We start from the raw sequence: 18,329 nt of genomic DNA on the forward strand, positions 1-18,329 counted from the left end.
CTTTGATCGATTGAAAGACACAGCATAGAAACAGGCCCACTGAGCCCATGATGATCATCGATCACCCATTCACACAAATACTATGTTATCCCACTTGCGTACCCACTCCCTACATACTAGATGCAATTTACAGAAGCCAATTAATCTGCAAACTCACATGTCTTTAGGGTGTGGGAGGAAACCAGAACACCCAGAGGAAACCCATGCGGTCACAGGGAGAACGTGTAAACTCCACATAGGCAGCACCCGAGGTCAGGATTGAACCTGGATCTCTGGTGTTGTGAGGCAGCACCTCTATCAGCTGTGCCACTTCCTAATCAGCACCAGTATTTTAAAGACAGGCAATCGTAAAAAATGTATGGCAAATTGTCCAATTTGTTTGAAAATAGAGTCAGGTGCAATAAGAATAGGATTGTTTGCCCTCGCCCTACAGTATCAATGATTGGAAATCAAAACTACAAATGCTGGAAAACGAAAACGGAAAATACTGAAAACATTCAACAGATCAGGCAGAATCTGAGGACCCAGAAATAGGGTTGAAAGTTGGAAAGATACAGCTATAAGATTTTCATAACTCAGGAAGAAAAATAAATCAATGATCAGGTTGATAATTTATTACCATATGTATTTTGCTGGCCATCTTTCTTCCCCTCGTCCGCTGATTTCAAATCTTCTAGCCAAATTGCCAGCACAGTAGATTCATTATTCCAGAGCAGCTCCTGTACCTGATAAGCAATAAACACCCAACCAGTTACACCACATTGAATACTACAGACACAGAATATTGCATGAAGTTATCAACTTACAAAAAAACTACACATTCAACCCACAGCGAGGTGCACGATTTGATTCAGTTGGAAACAGAATAAGGTATATAAATATATCAACCACTAACAAAAGCAACCTATGTAAAAACTATTCAACATCCTCTTCTTTGCTTGCTTCTACCTTATCTATGCCTCTCATAATTTAAAATACTTTCTACCAGGTCTCCCTAAGCCCCCAAAACATAATTAGTTTCCACAAACAACCAGCTGTTTTCCACTGCATTAACAAGATCCTGTTTGCTGCAAGTTCTGTTCTGCCTCCTACACATTAACTGATGCAGAAATGTCAACAGACATCTGGTGGTTAGTTTGCTAAACTGCGCAGAAAAACAATGGGGCTTAGTGTCTTTCGGGTTACGGAAAGAAACACTGAATAGTATTCACTAATAATTCTGAAGTTGAATCACTCTTACTATGCAGAGAGGGACTTCCATGACGTTCATGGCCAAACATGAACGAGAATCAGATCAAAGTATTCATTGGAAAAGGAAGTTCAAGTAGGGGAAGGGGTGAAATTCTTTTCAGTACTTGCTTTGACTTGGTCTTTGTTAAAAGGAAGTGTAAATTCCCCATGTAGCAAACCGTTCTGTTCGAAGAACACAACATTGTGTTTGTTAAGCTTTCTCTGTGTAGATGCAATCAAGCTCCCTGATGGCCTAAGGAAAGAACATAATGGCAAAAAAAAAGTTACAATGAGTGTCTCACACAAGCAATTTTAATATCATAATCGGTACACGTTGATTCTCTCAAAACTCTGGAGATCCATTAAATTATTCTTATGCAATGCTTCTCAGCTCAGCATAGCAACTGTTTTGCTTTTCATCACCTGAACCTGCAGAGAGTGGTGAACGCAGCACAGTCTGTCACAGGCTCATGATTTCTCTCCATGCGGCCTATCTTCATTAGAAAGGCCAGAAACATCGTCAAAGATGCCCGTCACCTTGGCCATTCCCTTTACTCTCCACCACCTTCTGGGAGAAGATACGGGAGCTGGAAAGCATGGACACCTAGACCTCAGAACATTTTCTTCTCTGCTACTATCTGGCTACTGAACCAATCACCCCTCACACCCCCTTCCCGGAGGGCTGTCATTTACGCTTAACTCAACCTCATTCAGTTATTCCATTATTGTGCTTTAATATTCTTTTTGCACTACTTGGATGTTACACTACAATCTTGCACAATTTGATTGTTTTGCACTTGCAATTATTGTATTTATCATTACTGTATGCATACTGTATACTCAAAGCAAAACCAGGAATTTCATTGCACCCTGGTTTGTATGACAATAAACTAAAGGATTAGTGCATGAGTTAAGGTTCTAAATTAGAGCACAGGTAAGATAGACACCAAAAGCTGGAGTAACTCAGCGGGACAGGCAGCATCTCTGGAGAGAAGAAATGGGCGACGTTTCGGGTCGAGACCCTACGTCAGACACCCTTCTAGCGCACAGCTTTTTTGACGACATTGGATAGGAAGTTGCAGAAGTTGATTAGGAGAAGATGTTTGCAGGTAGGGTGATGTCTAATAAGTGGAAGGCTTTTAAAAGTTCAAGACTAACATGTACTGTTTTTAGTGAATGGCAAGGCTGGCAGGATCAGCAAATTCTGTTTGATGATGAGGATCTGGTCAGGAAAAATGAAGCGTTTGTAAGGAATAGGCAGTTTTGATCAAGCAAATCTCATGAGGAGTATCAAGGAGGAAAGAGTACACTTAATGAGGAAAATAGCTGGAAAGAAAATCCTTGGTAGATAAGGTAGAGGGGAACCCCGAGAGTCCATAAGTACATGAAGAGCAAAATGATATCTAGGGAAAGAGTATATTCCTCAGGGATCAGTGTGGTTGTCCATTTGTGGTGCCACAGGAAATCCTAAATTAATGCTTTTTGTCTGTATTTACCATTAAGGAAGTTGTGAAGAGGAGAACATTGATGTCCTGAAAAATATTGAAGTTATGGAAGAGAAGGTATTGGGGGCCTTGAGGCGCATGGAGGTGGGTAAATCACTGGGGCTTTCCTAAGTGTATCCTGGGATAATGTGGATTACAAGGGTAGAAGATGTTGTAGAGCTGGCAGAGATTTTTGTATCTTCCTTTGCCAAGGATGAAGTACCGAAGCCTAGAGGGCGTTTAATGTTTGTGCCTTTACTTAAGGACTGCAAGGACAAGCCAGGGAACTACAAGCTAAGTGGGAACGTTTCTGGAGGGATTCAGAAAGACAGGGTCTATCTGCATTTGGAAAGGCAAGGACTGATTAGGAATAATCAGTAAGGCTTTGTGCATGGAAAATCGTGTCACATGAACATAGACTGAAGAAGGGTCTCGACCCGAAAGGTCAGCCATTCCCTCTCTCCTAGATGCTGCCTGACCTGCTGAGTTACTCCAGCATTTTGTGATACCTCCTACTATGTTAATTGGATTGACAAACTTGTCAATCAAGTGATGGCAAGTTACCCACACAATTATCACACAAACTTCTAAAAGGCACACAGGGATGCAATTTGAATTCAATTACTCACTTCCAGCACAGGGCCTGCTCAAGCCCATTAACGAGTTCACTGGTTGACTGGAGCACACATTCTCTATTCCATACCCTCAGCTTTCTGGACCCTGTGCAAAGAATTTTAGTTTAAATTGGATAAAGATGTATTTAAATTGTGAAAATATCAGACTTCCCCAATGGATAACCAAATAACTAAAAAAAAAAAATGTCATAGAAACAAAGAAAAATAGGTGCAGGAGTAAGCCATTTGGCCCTTCGAGCCAGCCAATATGATCATGGCTGATCATCTAAAATCAGTACCCTGTTCCTGCTTTTTCCCCATATCCCTTGATTCCTTTGGCCCTAAGAGCTGAATCTAATTCTCTCTTGGAAGCAAAATAGGTTTGCTGTCAGTATCCAGATGAACAATGAACTACATAGCTCTTAATGAGCAAACTTTGTTCAATAAAAGCTTAATAGGTCCATGTTAAATTAATTCTCCCTTCTTTCCTACTGAAAGCATAAATATTAAATAATTGTGTGTGACTAGGGGTGTGTCTCAGGGTTTGGTGCTTGTTCCATTGCTGTTTGTCATCTACATCAATGATTTGGATGAGTTAGTTTACAGATGACACTAAAGTATTGTAGATAGTGAATATGGTTGTCAAGAATTGCAGCAGGATCTTGATCGGTTGGGCAGGTGGGCTAAGGAATGGGTGATGGAGCTTAATACGAAAAGTGCAAGGTGTTGCATTTTGGAAAGTTAAACCAGGGCAGGACCGATACAGTGAATGGCAGGGCACTGCAGAGTGTTTTAGAGCACAAGGGTGGAGGAGTGTCGGTGCACTATTCCTTGAAAGTGGAGTCACAGGTAGATAGCATGGTCAAGAAGGCTTTCGGCACATTGGCCTTCATCAGTCAGAGTATGAATATTGAAGTTGGGAGGTCATGTTACAGTTGTACAAGATTTTGATGAGGCCACATTTAGTGTATTGTGTTTAGTTTTGGTCACCATATTTTAGGAAAGATGTTGTTAAGCTGGAAAGAGTGCAGAGAATATTTAGGAGGACGTTGCCAGGACCCGAGGGCCTGAGCTATTGGGTTGAGCAGGCTAGGATTTTGTTCCTCGGAGTGCAGGAAGATGAAGGGTGATCTTATAGAGATGTACAAAATCATGTGGAATACACCTGGTAAACACACAGTGTCTTTTGACCAGAGCAGGAGAATCGAGAACTAGAGGACCTATGTTTAAGCTTAGAGGAGAAAAAAAAAGAAATGAACCCGAGGGGCAACTTTTTTTTTTTACACAAGGGGTGGAGGGTATATGGAACAAGCCGTTGGAGGATGTAGTTGAGGCAGATACTATCACAATGTTTAAAAACCATTTGAACGGCTATGCGGATAGGATAGATTTACGGGGATATGGGCCAAACTTAGGCAGGTGGGACTAGTGTAGATAGGGCATGTTGTTCGACATGGGCAAGTCGGGCCAATGGGCTTCTTGTTTCCATTACAACATTCAACCCATTGATCCCATTCCTTCACTTTTTTCACTGCAATTTGTTCTCACATCCGTCAACACCCGCTTTTCCGAACATGCATACATACACATTAGGAGCAACTCCCACATATCAGCCTTTCTTCCATTGACTCCATCTAGACGTCACGCTCCCTCGGTAAGGCTGGCAACATAATCAAGGACCGGTCTCACCATGGTCACTCCCTCTTCTCCCCTTCCCTATCAGGTAAGAAGTTTTAAAAAGCATACCTCCAGTTTCAGGGACAGTTTCTTCCCCACTGCTATCAGGCATCTGATGGTCCTCTCATTAGCTCGTGTGATCCTGACCTCCCATCTACCTCATTGGAGATCTTTGAACTATCTTTAATTGGACTTTATCGAACGTCAATGTTATATCTTGCACTAAATGTTGTATCTTTTATCTGTGTATCGTGGCTTGGTTGTATTCATGTGCAGTATTTTCTTTGTCTGGATAGCACGCAATCAAAAGCTTTTCATTGTACCTCGGTACAAGTGACAATAATAAACCAAACAAAACTGAAATTTACCGCAGCCAATTAACCTACCAGAATGTCTTCTTGATATGGTAACAAACTGGTTCACCAAAAGCTCTCAGGAAGAATGTACAAAAGTCACACCAACAGCACCCAGAGGTAGTAACATACCCAGTCCCTGGAACTGTATGGTAGCACCTTTGACTGCTTCTACCACTGTGCCACCCTCGGCCATGCTCAAGTGTATAGAGGTGTTTAACTACATAAGGTAAGTTAGGACCAATGCATCAATTATCATGTTGGATTGAAGCGTAATCTGTATCGACATAGGTCAAAATTCCAGCTCTCTAAGATAGACTGAACATTCTGATTTCCATTGACGTCAGACGTGCTAGTAAACTATCATTAGTGGTCAAAAATATTGCCCCCTCTCTCCCTCAGCATTTGGAGCAACACGTCCGCTACACTACTGATTTGGTCCAGAAATTCCAACGAGTGAATACTCTTGGACCCAATTCAATATGGGCAGTGCCTACCACCTGTCACGTCGGATGCAGTGCTGATATCAAATTACCATAAATGGTTCAAGGTCACACAACATGAACAGCAGTTATCAGAACTTTACCATCAGTGAATGTATCTGTCAAATGTGTGTATACTCTCAAACATGGCATTCGATCCCAAAGCATGATAGCTTAATTTCAAGAGATGCACAGTAGCAATAAATGTAGGGATCTGCCAGACCTTCAGATAACTAACCAATGTTATCCATGTCAGTTTTATTATTTACAGGCAAATCCTTTCAGCCTGGTTGGAAGGCCTCCAATGGAACCCTGCTTTACAACAGGTACCCGGATGTTCTGGATAACCAAATCCATTGCCATGGACCAGGCCAATTTATGCATTATTTCATTTCCCCATGCAATGGATTTTGATAGAGATTCTTGGTGTCAAACGTTATAGGATGAAGGCAAGAGAATGGGGTTAAGAGGGAGGGATAGAACAGCCATGATTGAATGGCCGGGTAGACTTGATAAGCCAAATGGCCTAATTCTACTCCTATCACGTGACCTTATTGACTTGGAAACATACTGCCATTTCTTCATCTCTTTCAGTTAAATCCTGGAATAGCATTGTGGGAGTTACTCCACTATACAAACTGTAGCAATTCAAGGTGGTGACCTACCGTTACCTTCTCAAGCCCAATTAGGGATGGATAATACGTACCAGCATGCCAACATTGTCTACATACTTAGAATTGATTAAAATAATCTATCTCCGAGTTTGATTCTGAATCCCACAAAAGGCCTGAAATAAGGGTCATCCATTGCAGTAAGCAATCATACATATTATGACATAGAAGGCCATTTGGCCCATTGGGCTCATACCAGCTCCCAACAGAGCAATCATATCAGTCCCATTCTACGGAGAAGCTTTACTTCTCCTCAGCCCTGCAACTTCATCCCTCTCACATCCACATTAACAACCTCCTGACCCATTCTTTGGTTCTTTTATCAGTTACATCCACCAAGAGGTAATTTGAATGGCCATTACAACACCAGCAAGTGCTTGGGATGTTGGACAAAATCAGAGTCAGCAGAAACCCTTGTGGTCAAAGCACAATCCATCCACAAACTACACCCGAGATCAAGATTGAACCCAGGCCCATGCAAGTGTTGGGCGGCAGCACTAACTGATCCTTCATGAACAAATAACATGGAAAAAAAATTAATGCAAGTGAACATGCTTGTAGCATTGCAACAGCACGCAAAATTGTGTTGTAGTTTTGTTATAAGACAGGTTACACACTAACCTTAAAGTGAATATTTGTGAGTTGAAGATGTTGGATACATACCTGTCAAAGGACAAATGGCACTAACTGCAAACAATTGCCCATCACCTCGCCAGGTCACACGGATTTTATGATCATCCCAAGGAACGGCCGGCACCATTTCCTAACATACCAAATAAGGAATCACATTAGCAGATTGCACTGTGTTTAGGGAGGTGATAGGTTATATTTTAATGGGTAGGTGAGCTAATTGAAATATACAAGTTGTTTTAGATAGCTAAGCAACATAAAGATCTCAGGATTGATTCATGGGCAGTGCTGAGATTGAGTGGGGGGTGGAGGAGCGGGTACGGTAAAGCAGCAGCATCAGTGCCCTGGAACAGGGACAAAAGAGTATGTAAAGTAAAGAAGGCAGAAGCACTCTCAGAAGACTGTAATAGCAGGCAGAGAACACAAGTTAGATTGATCAAATCCAGATATTAATTTATTTCCCACTCAAACTCTACAACTGTTTCTGGCAACTATCATATATGACCTTGAGATGATTCCAGTTCCACAGTTCACAATGATGCATCGCTCTTTGGATCACATCACAGGGCGGCACGGTGGCACAACGGGGCGGTACAGTGGCGCAGCGGTAGAGTTGCTGCCTTACAGCGCTTGCAGCGCCGGAGACTCGGGTTCGATCCTGACTATGGGTGCTGTCTGTACGGAGTTTGTATGTTCTCCCTGTGACTGCATGGGTTTTCTCCGAGATCTTCGGTATCCTCCCACACTCCAAAGACATACAAAGTCTGAAGAAGGGTCTCGACTCAAAACTCCGCCTATCCATTTTCTCCAGAGATGCTGCCTGACCCGTTCAGTTACTCCTGCATTTTGTGTCTATCTTTGATATAAACTGACATTTGCAGTTCCTTTTTATTACCCTTGACCTTGAGATGAGCTTTGGATAACTTACCAGTGCCATCACTAAGATTGCCTAGTTTTACCTCTATAACATCCCATTCGCAGTTCAAATGTTGCTGAAATACTTGGTGTTGCTTTTGCTACGTCTAACCTCGAGATTTCCAATTTTTTTCCAAGATGGCCTCTATCTACATACCCTTGAAATCTTTCAATATTCTGCAAATCCCAACTGCCACAAATGAGGATATTTGTACATTTGCCGTGTAACCATAGTAGCAGAATAGATGACATTTCATTTAAGCTTTCTATGGAAGCTAATTGAACACCTGATCTTTTCCAAAAAAAAGTAACAAGATTTAATAATAGTGTCAAGGCAAATGAACATCTGTGACAGGAAAAATATTTGATCCTTACATTTAATGAAAAAGAACTGATTAATTGAACAACATTAAATGAAAGGGTTTGTTCAAAGGAGATGATCGTTTGTAACAAAAGTTGGTAGAATACTTGACATTGATGGGTAGAACAGATTCAGTGGGTGTAACTTTCAGAAACATTTTCATCAGCAAGAATATTGGAAATAGAATGGAAGATTTGAGGGTATGGAATTGAATCCAAGATTCTGGTACAGTTTCTCAATGTGTTTAGGAACCAGTGCCCCACAGAACTCAGATTGATCTGATAAATTTGGCATGTCTGTAGAAAGGGGAACCGCCTGGTTAGCCTTATTATTCCACTCCACTACCAACAACGCCTAAGTTAAATTTAATTGAATTTCCTCCTACAGAGCTTTGAGCCATTTTGAGTAACTGCCAAACTACAGGCTCAGCCAAGCTGAAAACTCTCAAATCCATTCACACGCACTGTACAAAGTAAAACTAAGTGTCACTGGATTTAAACATCAGAACTGGAAGGATTCTCATGTACTATGCAGAACAAAAATAAGACGACTATTTTGCCCAATGGTCTTTGGCAGTGTTAAGATACCTCTCTTATACTTCATGTCATGCAAGCCAATGTGCAGATCACTGCCTGTGTTCTGGCATTTAATTGAGACATCATGAAAGCCATAACAGAAATGCAAGAATCTAAGTCAGAATAGCCTCTATACTAGGAAGTTCCATATTATACTAGGAAGTTCCATATTCTCCCCACTATCTGAACAAAGAAATTATTCTTGAGTTCGGTGTTTATTTACATTTAAGGGCTGGTTGTGGACTTGCCACAAGTGCATGTCCCTCCACATCTTCCCTATCAAAATCACTGGAATTCTATTGTCATTTTAATTCTGCTCTTTGAACCATCATTGTAGATTTCCACCACAAAGTAATTAAATCTATGCAATTCATCACACTCAAGTAACATACTGAACTTGTTACCAATACTGCCTAGAGTAGGGAGATATACCTACCAACCCAACCTCCAAACCCTGCTCACTCAAGACATTTACCCAGCAAAAATCAAAGCAAAAGCATCAGCCTCAATTACTTTACGACCAGAATCACCAAATCTTTTTCAAATCACTGATCGCCATCCGCATCTTTATTTCATTTCACATGAAAATTGCAGCATGTCCTCAATGCAATAATAAGTACAGTTTAAAAATGAGAGTGGCATTAAAAAGCACTTCCATGGACAAAAGGTTATAAAAGTTCAGAACTCACTTCCACAAACAGTACTTGAGAGTAGATCTAATGCTAATTTTGGAAACAAAATTAAGAGATCTTTATTTGGTTCAATTATTCAGGGACATAGGATAATGGCTAAAATTTGGAATTAGGTCACAGATCAGTCATCCACTCAATGAATGGTAGAACTTGCCAGACTCCCTACTGAACTTGTCCAGACAGTAAAACAAATTTAGATATTGACCACCTAAAGAACTAGTTCATACCTTCATTTAACAAGCAACAGAAACAATGTGATGAATGTTGAATTCTTTGTCACAACACTCACCACTAGCTTGTGGACAGCTGCTGCTTTACCTTCCGTTCCATGGAACTGGGTCTCCTTTTTCCCCCAACCAACAGTAATGAATTTTCCTGAAGCGAAAAAGGAAATGATATGTATGCAATACATAAAACAATCTGTGCAGATAAATCACTTTGTTCCTATTCCCTTCATAAGATTCGCCTGTAAAGTAAAACTAAGATTTTCTTTCTAATTTTGTTTTGGAATATTTGTGCCAGGGCACATATTTTGTCAGGGAAGGCATAGCGTGACATTAGCAAGTACTACACACAAACATGTGAGGATTTTTTACTGTGGAGGAGAAACAAAGAAGGGGGGGATTCCAGGTGCAAGTGCACAGAACTATCATGGAATCACAAAAACCACAAGAAAATGGCTGTTCAGAACATCATACCTGTGCTGGGAAAAGCTAAGTTAGACGTGTCCTCCAGTTGAGTTGTTGGCATACCATAGACTTAGAGGACATACTTCAGTTCTTTAAATTTATTATGGGCATTTGAAAATACAAGTACATAAATTGTTGTTACGTTATTGGGTCAGGAAGATTTAGGATTGTCCATATAAAATTAAGAGATCTGCGAGGTAAGAGAGGAAGAACTAAAGAGTAGGTACAAGGGATGAGTTCATTTCGTTGTGAGGCACACATTGGCCTGATAATGTTTGGTTATCTTGAGTACACAGCTGTAAGATGAGGTACTTATTAATCAGAAAATTATAAAACATTACACCATCATGCATAAATGCAACTCCAAAATGTGAGAATATTCTTGAAATTACAATAGGTTTCAGAAAAAATGTAGTATGCATTCTAAACCAGTTACTGCAAACCCTCTTCCAACAAAACCATTTAAAGTACTTCTGCATTACTTTGAAACTATGTTATAATTCACTCTTCACTACATCTACAAAAGACTGCCAGCTTGTATTAGAATTGTAGAGATGGAGGAAAGAAACAATTTTTCAATTGTTTTTTAAAATGAACCTTTGCACTTACCTTCACCAAACTCATCCTGGTGATTTTTTGCTTCAGTGACTGGCTCAAAGTCCTTGGTCATCATTATAATTGTTTCCTGTCCTGGAAAATAATATTTTAAAAATATTCCATATGCTTTTGCTAAAAATTGTATGGTTAGAGCATGGTTGATGCAAAATCGCTGACAGCAGTTTAAAAGGTCAGAGCATCTGTGCAAAGAGAAACTCGAAATTTTAGATTAATGACCTTTCCTTGAAATTTTAAACAATATGTTACTTTTTGGATGCAATTTGTATTGTTGCCCTCTAACAAAATTATACAACCTATTCCACATCTGAGGCTGAATTTTAGTTTCCACAAAATTGTGCCTAATGTCTGGACTTTTGCTATCTCTGAATGCATAATAAAACATTTTATGATCATTATCACACAACATATGCTAATGCTTCAACTGAAAAGCATTGCTATGTAAAATGATTGATAGTTAAAGAGTGTTATTTGATGCTTTATTATGCCAAGTTAGCACAAAAGCCGAATACCATAGAATCTGGGAATCAGGAATAACTCTCCGTACTGTCATTTCTCATATAAGAATACAAAGAAAGTCTGAAGGGAGGTGACAAGGCATACAAACAGTAAAATTAATCAGGAGAACAGTTAAACTAGTCGGAGAACTCGGGTGGAGGAGGGACGGAGAGAGGGAAAGCAAGAGGTACTTGAAGTTAGAAAAATCAATATTTATACTGCTGGGTTGTAAGCTGCCCAAACAAAATATGAGGTGCTGTTCTTCCAATTTGCGTTTCTCCAATTTGGGTGGGAAGGGATGAGTTAACCAGGGAGTTGTGGAAGGAACAATCTCTGTGGAAAGTGGAAAAGGGTGGAGATGGGAAGATGTGGCTACTTGTGGAATCCCGTTGGAAGTGGCAAAAAATGTGGAGGATTATGTGCTGTACACAATAGCTGATGGTGAAAGGTGAGGACTAGGGGGACTATGTTTTCATTTTGATACCATTTTGCTTTGGTTTGATTGTCTTAAGATTATCTAAACAACTAGTTATTTCTTCCTCCATTGTAGACTCTAGCACCTTATCAACAACAGACATTAAGATAACTGGTTTATTGCTTCTCACTTTTTGTCTCTCTCTCTCTTCTGCTTAAATAGTTTGGAATATTTTATTGTGTTATTGGGTTTAGTCAAGACATATTCTGCCCTAATAACTTGCTTGCTCTTTATAAAACCAATCAAAAATAGAGATTGTGTACTTTTTGCAAAAAAATATTCTCTGTACCTCAAACTTTAACAACATTAAAATAAGAAAATAAGAATAGAGCTCAGAGGACCATCGGAACACAGCTACCAGCCTTGGAGGGCATCTACAACACACGATGCCTCAGAAAAGCCACCAGCATCCACAAAGCCTCTTCACACCCCTGCAACAGTCTGTTCGAACTTCTACCATCGGGCAGACGTTACAAGGCCTTCTACGCCCGCACCTCCAGACTCAGGAACAGCTTCATCCCCAGGGCCATAGCTGTTATTAACCGGTCCTGCTGAGCCGGATGGTCACATCGCACAGTGAACCGGCACAGATCTACTTGCACTTTATTCTGTTTAAAAACTGTTCTAATTGTTTCATTGGGTTGTTTAAATTAATACTGACTAGCTAATTAATTTATTGCATCGTATGGGAGGTGCATTCCCAATCTCGTTGTACCCCTGTACAATGACAATAAAGATATATTGTATTGTATTGTATAAACAATATTGATGGTAAATAACAATTTGCAGCAAGGCACCAGCCATACTCTGGGATGGAGACAAGTCTCGATGGACAAACTTAAACTGGCAATATAATAACAAGAAACAATGAATACAGATTTTCATAGAGTCTGACAAAGCAGCGGATTGAATCAGCCAATACACATGTACCGTTGCTAAAAGAGCTATTCAAGTAAATCTATTATTTTGATTTACACATACCTGTGATCAGTACAACCAGTTCCTGGTCTGGACTCCAGCTCATCCCAGTTAGTCCACTGTCGACACTGCCAACACATTCCAGCTAGAAATAACAAAAGTACAAAATTAAGGAAAAACTGTTTTGCTGATATGTGCATGTAACAGCCATATCCTTTCTGTTTCTCTTCCTCTCCAAGATCTCCACTAATCCAAAATCATGAACTTTGCAAGCCATTGTTTTGTTCCTGGACCTCTAAGCTTAAGAATTCATTAAAAAGCCTGCTATTCATTTCCAATCATTAACCCAATGTTTAATTAAATTTGACCGGTTGTTGGATTTCAGGGGGAGACAAAGCTGTGTGTCATCCGCATAGCAGTGGAAAGAAATGCCGTGTCTTTGAATGATTTGGCCGAGGGGGAGCATGTACGGAGACACGAGAATGGGGCCTAGGATGGAGCCTTGTGGAACCCCCAGGAGAGGCTAGCTGGGGAAGAGGAATCTCCATCAATTGCCTGTGTTGATGGAGAAATTCCCATTTTTGAGGTAGGAAACAAACCAGCTCAGGGCAGCGCCATCAACGGCAACCCCTCACCGGAGATGGTCAATTAGGATGGTGTGGTCCACTGTATCGAACGCTGCACTGAGTTTGAGAAGGAGCTAGATTGCACAGTGGCCGGTGTCGATGGCGAGAAGCAGGGCGTTGTGTACCTTCAACAAGGCAGACTCTGTGCTGTGGTGGCCCCTGAAACCTGACTGGAAACTTTTCAGGATGGTACTTTGGTGTAGGTAAGGCAGTAGTTGATTTAGAATGACCTTTTCAAGGACTTTTGATAGGAATGGCAGTTTGGAAATAGGTCTGTAGTTGCTAGGCAAGGTGGGGTCTAGGTTAGGTTTTTTCAGGAGGGCTGGACCACCGCGCGCTTGAAACAGATTGGAACAGTGCCAGTGGCCAGAGAACTGTGATGATGGAGAGGATGCTGGGACCGGCTATTGCAATTACATCCTTCAGAAGGGCAGTGGGGACAGCGTCAAGGGGGCAGGTTGCAGGTTTCATAGTGGAGACAAGCTTTGCAAGGGAGAATAGAGTGACGGGTTGGAAACAGTCCAACTTAGATGAACAGACCAGTGAGACGGCTAGGTCACGGGTGGGAGGGGAAATATTCATTCTAATGTTCTCAACTTTGTTAGTGAAAAATGTAGAGAATTCGCACTTAACAGGGAACCCAACTAAGCTGGTACTGGGGGTGGGACATATGACAGAGATAATAGTGTCAAATAGGACCTTGGAATTATGAGAGTTTTTGGAAATAATGTCGGAAAAGTATTGTGCTCTCGCAGACTTTACTGCTTCCTGGTATTTGAGAAGATTGTTTCTCAGAATTTCAACGGAAATTTGAAGCTTATCACATTTCCACCTCCGTCCTGATTTTCTGCACTCCCTTCTTAGGTGGTGTCATTGAGCCAAGGCCGACCTTTAGGCTTAGGCTTTTTCATTTTAAGAGGAGCAACAGAATCCAGGATGGAAGAGCAAGTGGTATTAAATAAAGAGATGAGACCCTCAGTGCTGAGATGGGGGGGGAGAAGCCTCAATGGTGCAGATGTTGGGGGTAGCTATGAGAGCCTCGGAGAACTTACTGGCAGTCAATGAGTTTATGTAGCGGGAGTAACGAACAGGGAGATGAGATTTGGTGGGAGAGAAAGGCAGAGATGCATCAAATATAATAGTGCTATGATCCAACAAACAAGCCTCAATAATTTCTATATTGTAGATTGGGAAACTGGACGATAACATTAGGTCGAGTGTATGGTCTAGCTTGTGAGTGGGTCCAGTGGTAAGTAGAGTCAGATTGAAGGACTCAACCAGGTGCATAAATTCACTCACAAGAGGCTTAGTAGGACAGCAAACATGAATGTTAAAATCACCAAGAATCAGGACCTGGTCAAATTTGGGCAAAATATTAGAGATAAGATCAGCAAATTGGGTGATGAAGTCCTTGTGCATTTTTGGTGGGCGATACACAAGAACAATTAAGAATTGTTAACAATTTAAAATTTGGTGGGCGATACACAAGAACAATTAAGAACAATTAACAATTTAAAATCTACCTCTTTGATCATTCCATTGCTCCTTTGTTAATTATATTTTGGCGAAGAGTCACATTCTATCTGGTACTGCTTGGCTGAAGCAATTTCTACGTTAAAGGCATTAAGAAATGCTAGTCATTGCTCTAGTTTTTCTGAACAAATACCTTTTACTTCTTTTCTATAATAAAATACCTCAGATGGCATCATCAGCAAACATCTATCAGATTACTGCAAAAAGCTTGTCTGCTAAGTACATCCCAAGGTACTAATTTCCCCCTTTAAAACAAGAATATCACACCATGTTTTACCTGATTTGTGCTTAGATTATAAAGTACAACATCTCCAGATGCAGTGGCAATGCAGACTGATTCTTGGTCTGGCAGATCCTCAATACCAACAATACAACCAGTGCCATCATCGGGGAGAAATGCTTCTTCAACCAACGATACCTTATTGACAACCTGCAAGGGGATGATTCAAAAGAACATACAAGTCCATGTGAAAAATATTATCAAAGTCAACTGGATTAAGACAGTTTTGTTACAAAGCGCCAAACACCGGCACATTGAAGTCTATAAATTAGACACTTGGAGGGCCGCAGCTGCTCTTTTGCAGGTATGCTTATTTTTGAAATTGTTGTGCAATGTATGATTTAATATAAAACAAATCATGAGAGTGCAGTGTTTCACACCCACAGCAGAAACACCTCTAGCTCCAGGAGTGTAAAATGCTGGAATTTAATGACTGGAGATAGTTTATATCTCTGCCACTGTATGTGATGGATAAACATATCACCATTCCATTCATTATTGGTCCTTTAATTTAATCCATTGTCACGCCACACTAACCGATAAAACCTGACCCCACCACAATTTTTCATGGAGTAAACCCAGCCACGAGAGAGGACTGCCAGAAATAACAATAAAATGAGACCCCACAGACTTACAAAGCCTCAAGAGCTTAGTGCATTAAAGACTGGGGCACATAATTTTATTGGCCAATGTCCATGTTCGATATCTCAATAAACATCCATTGTTTTGAAGTTTAAAATTTTTTTTTTTTTTCCACAGAATTATTTATGTTCCAATTAAAAGTAAAACTTGTGAAATATAATATAGGAATTTGCACACAACAAGATCCCACTGTACGACATGCGATAGGAGCTAGATTTTTGTAAACTGCATTGACTGAGGGATAAATACTACCAGGGCATCTGACAGAAATTTCCTCTTCAAAACAGCACAAAGAGATCTTAATGCAATTTGTTTATTTACTATCAGAAGCTTTGCGTTTAATAAAGAAAAAGACATAAGGAACTGCATAAACTGGAATCTTGTGTAAAACACAAGTTGCTGGAGTAACTCAGCTGTTCAGGCAGCATCTCTGGAGGACACGGACAGATAACGTTTTAGGTTGCGACCCTTCTTCAGACCCATTGTGGTCGGGGAGAGAAAGCTGTAAAACAGCTCCTTTTATCAACTTTTGTCACCCTATTATCTTCTTTTCATCTTTAACCTTTATTCACCCATCTGCCCACCTTTATTCACCCATCAGGAGAATGGGGTTGAGGGGAAAAGGATCAGGCATGATGGAATGGCAGACTCAGTCGGCTAAATGGCCTGATTCTGCTCCTATGTCTCATGGAGAGATTTGATGCAAAGAAGCTAGAATGACACTAGACCCTGAAACTACTTGATTCACATATGAAAGTATATATCATTGAGTCACAGCTTTCTTTTAGAGTGGAGTCATACAGCACGGAATCAGGCCATTCGTCCCAACTCATGCATGCCGTCCCAAAATGCCCATCTACATTAGTTCCATTTGCTCGTAAGTAATCCATATCTCTCGCAACCTTTCCTGTTCAAGTATCCATCCAAATGCTTTTTAAATATTATTATTGTACCTGCATACATACCACTCTGTGTGACAAAAAATCCCCTCAGGTTCCTTGTTAATCCTTTCCCTCTCACCTCAAACCTACGCCCTCTAGTACTTGATTCCTCCTCCCAGGGAAAAACATCGTGTGCATTCACCCTATAAATGCCCCAGTAATAAGCCAATTAATAAGAAAACCATTTCTACGTTAATTCAGATGAGACTGAGACTCAGAAGTTACATCAGAGTACTGCACCAATGGAATGTTGCACTGTTCAAACTAACATACTTTGGGTCGGCACGTCACCCATTCCTGAGTTACTCCAGCATTTTGTGTCTAACATACTTTGGGATGAGACATTAAATCCAGGCCCTGCATACTCTCTCAGGCTTGTGTTAAAGATTCTTTAACATTCTTGTGGAACAGCGTATTGTGGCATATATTGATCCCTTAAGCGTCACCATTTGCAGGAGATTCTTGCAAAAAAATTGATTATTGTATTTCCCACGTTACAACAGTGACTACGCATCAGCCATACTTAATGGTTAAAAATAATCCTCAGGCTATGAGTCGCACTGCCAGACCATATGAACATCTAAGCATTGCAAGTATTATCAAAATTGCTTTATCATTGACTTTTTGGATTTATAAGTATGGAACTAGATTGACAAGAATTCATTAACGTATCCATAGATGCCAGGTCTGGAGCCAAGAAACAATGATCACCATTTGCATTACACTATATCGCACACACATTTTTCTGTTAACTATGGATACTCAGAGGGAATAAATTGTTGCACAAGAATTTGTAAGCATGAAAACAAATCAATACCTGTTCTGTATGTGGATCAAGTTCTGTGATTCCCAAGTCCGATCCCACCAACAATGTGCCTGTATCTGTACGGACAGTCCAACACTGAGGCGTTCCCAGGCCCTGCCATTGGTTGCAGTGCAAGCTTTGCAGCAATTTCAGATTACGCATGGCGAACGCTGTAAAGGCTTCACACGTCGAGGAAAATGTTAATGCACAAAACAGTAACCAAACTAAACAGAATCACAATTCATTATATATGTGCCAAAATAAGTTTAAAGAACCAGGGCAGGCACTATGGACCAAATGCTTACCTTTTGGTGTATTAAAAATATTCTTAAAATACAAAGAGGCTATTGGGCCCATTGTTAGCTTGCTGTCTCTGACAGACTAGCCAAACTGTACCCCACTTCCCTGATCATTCTCGATGGCACAGCAAATTTTCTTCTCTGAAGCATTTCTCCAATTTCCAAATGAAAGTTAACAAGGAATCTGATTGAACTCTCATGTCAAGGATTTAGAATACTATGTTAACTTTTGGCCTGCTCTCTGCTCAAGGTTTGGCCGTGCACAGTTCATTATCTTGACAAGGCCACATGAGTTTTCCCTTGTGCATGTCAATAAGATACCCA

At 40.5% G+C, this 18,329-nt stretch overlaps 1 protein-coding gene across 2 annotated transcripts in view; it reads right to left on the reverse strand.

The window, feature by feature from the left end:
* The window catches only part of elp1 (elongator acetyltransferase complex subunit 1), a 61,848-nt gene that overhangs the window by 41,861 nt on the left and 1,658 nt on the right, over nt 1–18,329 (reverse strand). For both annotated transcript variants that reach the window (XM_078395203.1, XM_078395213.1), the window contains exons 2-10: nt 17,719–17,885; nt 15,316–15,468; nt 12,943–13,024; nt 10,983–11,063; nt 9,974–10,059; nt 7,175–7,274; nt 3,344–3,434; nt 1,360–1,483; nt 620–725 (exon numbers count right to left, since the gene is read on the reverse strand). In XM_078395203.1, the coding sequence (XP_078251329.1) occupies nt 620–725; nt 1,360–1,483; nt 3,344–3,434; nt 7,175–7,274; nt 9,974–10,059; nt 10,983–11,063; nt 12,943–13,024; nt 15,316–15,468; nt 17,719–17,868 (973 nt within the window). In that variant the 5' untranslated portion in view covers nt 17,869–17,885. The remainder of the gene's footprint in view (nt 1–619; nt 726–1,359; nt 1,484–3,343; nt 3,435–7,174; nt 7,275–9,973; nt 10,060–10,982; nt 11,064–12,942; nt 13,025–15,315; nt 15,469–17,718; nt 17,886–18,329) is intronic.

This window comes from Rhinoraja longicauda, chromosome 3 (assembly GCF_053455715.1).
Source record: "Rhinoraja longicauda isolate Sanriku21f chromosome 3, sRhiLon1.1, whole genome shotgun sequence".
NCBI lineage: Eukaryota > Metazoa > Chordata > Chondrichthyes > Rajiformes > Arhynchobatidae > Rhinoraja > Rhinoraja longicauda.